A 6,167-nucleotide genomic window follows, 5' to 3' on the forward strand; every position below is an offset into this window, starting at 1 on the left:
GTGTGAATACTTGTGGCATGATTAAAATGACTAGAAAATGGTAGTCTAAGAACGGGTATGGCTAACCAAACTATGCTTCTTTGTTTCTTGCAAGAATGATGATGTTTAACATAAGATTTTCGGCTATATAATGTATGTTTTCTTGTTTAGCATCATGATCTTGTCAAATATGTGATTTTCGGTTCATAAATATGTGTTTATGTTGGCATGAAAACCCTAGAAAACTATGAACATAAGAAGAACTTGTTTGAATGTTGGTTTGAAGATTTAAAATGGCAAAGTTTGATCCATATTTTATTAAAGGCAGATTAGGAAAAGTGTTTGTAGAAATCTTATTGGTAGTTTCCTAATCTGGGACTGATTTCATATGTACAAATTGGACTGTCTTTTCTGCATCATCACGTGTGTATGAAAGTGACAGATTACGACTCGCAACGACGGCATTACGACTCGAAACCACACGGTTGCGACTCGCAACCAAAGCATGACAAGTCGAAACCACTAGATTGCGACTCGAGACCACGCTGTTGCGACTCGCAACCAAAACGTGACAACTCGAGACCACGGTTGCGACTCGCAACCACAGCGTGACAAGCCGAGACCACCTGGTTGCGACTCGAGACCAGCTGGTTGCGAGTGGGCTGTCCATTTTGGTTATTGGGCCATTCTGTGTTAACTTGGGCTATCTGTTGACTGGATTATGTGTTGCTGTTGACTGTTTAATTGTTTAGGCCGGCCCAATAACCCAATGACTGTTTACCTGTATGTATGTTACGTGCCTATATGTGTTTTTACGTGAATGCTTGTATACCGAACCTGACCTATACCGGTAACCATGTTAGGACGTGGTGACCAACGTGATTGACAAGTAACCTAAACCTACCGAGCAACCCAAGGTGAGTTCACAACTTAAAAGCATGCGTCCCGGTGGTTTGGGACACGAGACTAAAACAACCCTATCCCCTGGTAAAAGGGGGATATCATTTACATAACTTCCCTAGTTAATGGGAACACAACTTACTTCTCCTTCCCTGGTATTGGGAATCCTTTTTGGTTAACTACTGTTTATACGGATTGCAACTAACGGCACTAAACGAAACTCTATCACTCAAGTCCCTACTACAAATACCGATTAGTCGCCGGGTTAGGCGAACGGGTTATTAGTTGATAGCGCTATTTAGGTGTTTACCAGCCTCACACCGTGCCCTGGTTTGGGACGGTCGTGAACTAATGTACTCAGAAATCCGTCAATGATGATAGAACATTGACATCGGGGCATCCTGCGGATACGCAACGGTTACCTAGTGTTCGGTATTGGAAAACAGTTTAGTCGCTAACTTTTGGGGTAGCTCCCCAGGGCATGTATAAACGGGTAAATTAACCGGTGAAACAAGTTTTTGGTAATTAAAACTGGACAACTAGTGAACTCACTCAGCATTATTGTTGACCCCTTACTGCATGCTTTGCAGGTAACGAGTGACGAAGGAGCTTGCAGCTTGGGAACGTGTAGTGTCTGTTCACCCTTGTGTTGGGTGTTACCTTATTTTGAATCACGAACTTTGTTTTAAACTACCTTACTTATGCTTCCGCTACTTGTTACTGTTTTGAACTTAAAACTTTAAACTCTGAACTTAATATTTGCTAAGCTTATGAATAGTGAGTATTACTTTTGTGACCAACTTAAGTATTCGGTATAATTGGTGGCTGGATCCTGGTCAGTCACGCCCTCGAAGCGGGTGTTATCCGCAGGTGGATTTTGGGGGTGTGACACTTGGTGACGGTCTTTATCACATAATTGAGTCATGCTAGGTTTTAGGTTTTGGTGACTGTCTATATCACGTAATAAATCTAGAATCTTTAGGGTTAAATCGGCCGATAAACCTTAGAAGTAATAATTGGTAATTTTATAAAATCAAGTGTTCTACTAATCGTCAATAGCTGTAAGGTGCGAGATTATTGCTAGGTCTAAGTGATTAAACCGCAAGGTGGGTCCTTCTTAGGAAGTTAACCTTTTGGCTGCTGTCTAGCAAGTCTAGCTGAGAAAACAAACCTATCCTAGGTTTAGGTCTCGTAAGGGAGTGAGCCTTGTAGGATACTTTTATAAATCCATTAGATGTCTTGTAAAAGAGTCTAATAACCTGTAAATTAACAACCTTTAGGGGATCTTAGCGTGCTCTTGAGAAGGATTAGGGGTCCTTAGATTTCCCGAGGGGTGAGAATCCCAAGATCCCGGTTCCATAGCAGACATCTTCCAATTATAATCAGTACTAAAAGCAATCAGGATTCCAGTCTAGGTAGTTCCTTCATCATCTTTGAGTTCAGCCTTCGTGTGAGTTCGTGCCTTGTCCGTCTGTTCGTCTAGTTAATTTAGTTTAATTTTAATTATAATTTTAGGATATTTAGAAACCCCCCCCCCCAAATCAATAAACAATTTAGTTGTGTCGTGTCAGTTTAAGTCTAGATAGAGTCGTAGCGTAATCAGTAGAGTCTTGTGGGTTCGATACTCGGACTTACTTTAACTTTACTACATCGATCGGTTCACTTGCCGGTTGTGTGGTTTAGGGTTTAGGTCGGGTCTTAGTTTTATAAATTTAAAGCTTAGAGAGTCTAGAATTAGGGTAATTTAGTTAGTTTTAATTAACCCATTTTCAGCACATCAAGTTTTTGGCGCCGTTGCCGGGGACTCTTAGCGATTGCGTTGATTACTTTGTTTTGACTTACTTGACATATCACGTGCTAGTTGTTTGTTTTGTTTGAGTCGTAGGTGTCTAAGTAATTTAGTGTCTTTTATAGTTAGTCGAGTCGTTTAGTAGAGTCTTCTTACTTGTTTGTTCTCGGTTTTTGCAGTTGATGCCCCATACGCGCTCGCAGGGACCGCCGCCACTTCCGCTTGCACTCAAGTCATCCTTTTTGTCTTCCACGTTCGAGGTAAGTGCTTCTAGCTCTGCTTCATCTTCACATTTCACCCTCGCGTTCGATTTTAAACCAAAGTCTTCACCCCACAATTCCCCGCCACCCACCAACCCACCTAGTCCACCACCCGTAGCTCACATGGCCCGTAGGACAGTTTACGATCAGGCAACTACCGGCTTCGCCGGTGGAAATTCCCCCATCACCCTTCCGAACATCGCGAATGATAGGTCTTGGCAGATTCCTTCTTACATCATGACCGCCATCACAAATTCCTGCCAGTTCCATGGTCGTGACGACGAGGATGCACCCGCTCATATCAATCGCATCACTCGCCTCTGCAGCACCTTCTCCATTGAGGGTGTCAATCTTGATACTAGGTATCTTCAGGTTTTTCCGTTCTCACTCGCTGGACGCGCAGCCGTCTGGTTCGATTCCCAACCCGCTGGCACCTTCAATACTTGGGCAGGTCTTCGCGATGCATTCTTAGCCAAGTATTTTCCGCCAGTGAAGGCGTCTCGCCTTCGTGACCAGATTCACTCATTTCGTATGGAGCCGGATGAGCCGTATCACTTAGCTTGGGAGCGTTTTCAGACCCTGATATCCCGTCGTTCTCAGCATGGTCTATCTTACTCCTGAGATTAGAGCACGCTTCGATACTTCAGCAGGAGGTCAGCTTATGGGAAAGAAGACGGTGGCTGAGTGCAATGATTTGTTTGAGAGTTTTGCCCACTCCGATATGGACTACAGTACTACCAGCAGGACTTCCATTCCTGTGCGTACCACCTCGGCCGGTCGAGGGGTAAACCAAGTTAGGTTGGACCCATCGGTAACTGCTGTAGTTGAGAATTTGAGGCAGGAGTTGAGGCAGGAGATGAGGCAGGAGTTGAGTGAGATAAAGAAGAAAGTTGATAGGTGTGAGGTTTGCCGAGGAGGGCATGATACTATAGATTGTCCTACCATCACTCTTGAGCAGGTAGAGTACATAGCCAGTCAGTCTAGGGGTTCCACGAATCCGTTCAATAATTCTAACTCCAGTTGGGGTGGTAGTGGCAATTCGAGTGGTTATCGTCGTCTGGAAATCCTCCTGGATTTCCATCTGGTCAGTATCAGAGTAGAGGGCCCAGTATGTACACGAGTTCTAGTTCAGGGCAGTTTAGTGGGTCAGGTTCGAGTGGGCAGTTTTCGAGTGGAGGACCGACTCAGGAGAGTCAAGGCAGTGGAAAGGCTCCTGAGGTTAGTACGAACAGGTTGGAGGAGATGTTTGCCCAGATGATGACACGGACCCAGGCATTCATGAAAAATCAGGAGCAGACTAACAAAAATCACGAACTTCAGCTCAAGAGTCAGCAGGCCACTCTTCTCGATCTTCAGAGAACAGTAGACGGGCTTGCTAAGCAGTTACAGGAGCACCCACCGGGTCAGTTTTCAGGAAACACTTTCCCGAATCCCGCGAATCAGTCCGCGAAGGCGATTACGACCCGTAGTGGGAAGAGTTTGGGAGAGGTTGTGAGAGAAGGAGTTGAGGAAGAAGTTGATGAGGAGATCGAGATGGAGGCTCCAGGCAAGGTGCACACGAGGCTAGCCCCAGCAAGTACCGCACACGCCGAGGAGTCGCCACTAGAGAAGAGAGTGGAGAAGCAGCTGACGAACGTTCGGCCGGCACCGGTGATTGATTATTCTCGCCTCCCGTTCCCCGCCCATGCCAGGCAGCAGAAATATGCTCAGGAGTACGGGAAATTCCTCGAGTTGTTTACTCAGTTGAAGATCAATCTTCCGTTCATCGAGGCACTTCAGTCTATGCCTAAGTATGCGAAATTTCTCAAAGATCTTTTGAAGCGTAAGGAGAGAATCGGTGAGCTTTCGAATATTCCGTTGACAGGGGGTTGTTCCGCTGTAGTCTTGAATAAGCTACCAGAGAAGTTGACCGACCCGGGTACTTTCACGATTCCATGTTTCTTTGGGGGAGCCGTTACCCCTGCTCACGCCTTAGCCTATTTAGGGGCCAGCATCAATCTGATGCCATTTTCGTTGTATGAGCGACTTGGTCTAGGAGAGCTTACACCCACGCGCATGTCATTGTCCTTGGCTGATCGATCAGTCAAGTATCCTCGTGGGATAGTAGAGAATTTGTTGGTGAAGGTTGATAGGTTTATGTTCCCAGTGGATTTCGTTGTGCTCGATATGGAGGCCGATGAGAGAGTTCCTATTATTCTAGGCCGTCCATTTCTTCGAACCGCAAAGGCGATCATTGACGTCTTTGACAGTAAGATTTCTCTTCGTGCGGGTGACGAGATTGTCACATTCGAGATTGATAGAGCGATGCAGCATCCTAGCGGTCGTGATGATGACAGTGGGCCGTGTCATTCCGTTTACTTTCTCAATTCATTCATATCTTGCGTCGACACGTGTCTTGAGTACATTAGTGGAGCCGATTTAGTAGGCGAGGGAGTTGTTGGCGAGCATTCTGAGGGTGAAGTTGATGAGGTAGAGGAGGAGCAGTTGGATAAGAGTGATGAGTTGAGTGCTGAGCCGTGAGAACTCGATGCGATTAGTGATGAGAGTACCCCTGTAGAGATTCCACCGCCCTTAGAACTTAAGGTTCTTCCATCCCATCTCGAGTACGCATTTCTAGGAGAGAAGCCGAATATGCCTGTCATCATATCTTCGAAGTTGACAGAGAAGGAGAAGGCTAGGTTGATTGAGGTGCTTAGAGAGCATAGTGATGCGATTGCCTGGAGGCTATCCGATATTAAGGGCATCAGCCCTACTTTTTGCACGCATCGCATTCTGATGGAGGATATTTATAAGCCTGTAGTGCAGCCGCAGCGTCGCTTGAATCCGAATATGCAGGAGGTAGTGAAGAAGGAGGTGATGAAGTAGCTAGAGTCTGGTTTGATCTATCCTATTTCTGATTCAGCTTGGGTGAGTCCTACGCAGGTCGTCCCGAAGAAAGGGGGGATGACGGTTGTTCTGAATTCGAAGAATGAGCTTATTCCGTCTCGTACTGTTACGGGTTGGCGTGTGTGCATTGACTATCGAAAGTTAAATGACGCCACTCGTAAAGATCATTTTCCGCTCCCATTCATTGATCAGATGCTTGAGCGTCTCGCGGGTCAGCAGTTCTATTGCTTTCTCGATGGGTTTTCGGGTTATTTCCAGATTCCTATTGCACCAGAGGATCAGGAGAAAACCACTTTTACATGTCCATATGGCACATACGCGTACCGACGCATGCCATTTGGATTATGTAACGC

At 45.7% G+C, this 6,167-nt stretch overlaps 1 protein-coding gene across 1 annotated transcript; it reads left to right on the forward strand.

The window, feature by feature from the left end:
* Nucleotides 1-3,589: 3,589 nt before the first annotated feature.
* On the forward strand, nt 3,590-5,448 carry LOC110877698. Its single transcript, XM_022125923.2, has 3 exons — nt 3,590-3,886; nt 3,961-4,479; nt 4,624-5,448. The coding sequence occupies exons 1-3, from the start codon at nt 3,590-3,592 to the stop codon at nt 5,446-5,448; spliced, it is 1,641 nt and encodes a 546-aa protein (XP_021981615.2).
* The last annotated feature ends 719 nt before the right edge of the window (nt 5,449-6,167 follow it).

The sequence above is a fragment of the Helianthus annuus genome, chromosome 1, assembly GCF_002127325.2.
Source record: "Helianthus annuus cultivar XRQ/B chromosome 1, HanXRQr2.0-SUNRISE, whole genome shotgun sequence".
NCBI lineage: Eukaryota > Viridiplantae > Streptophyta > Magnoliopsida > Asterales > Asteraceae > Helianthus > Helianthus annuus.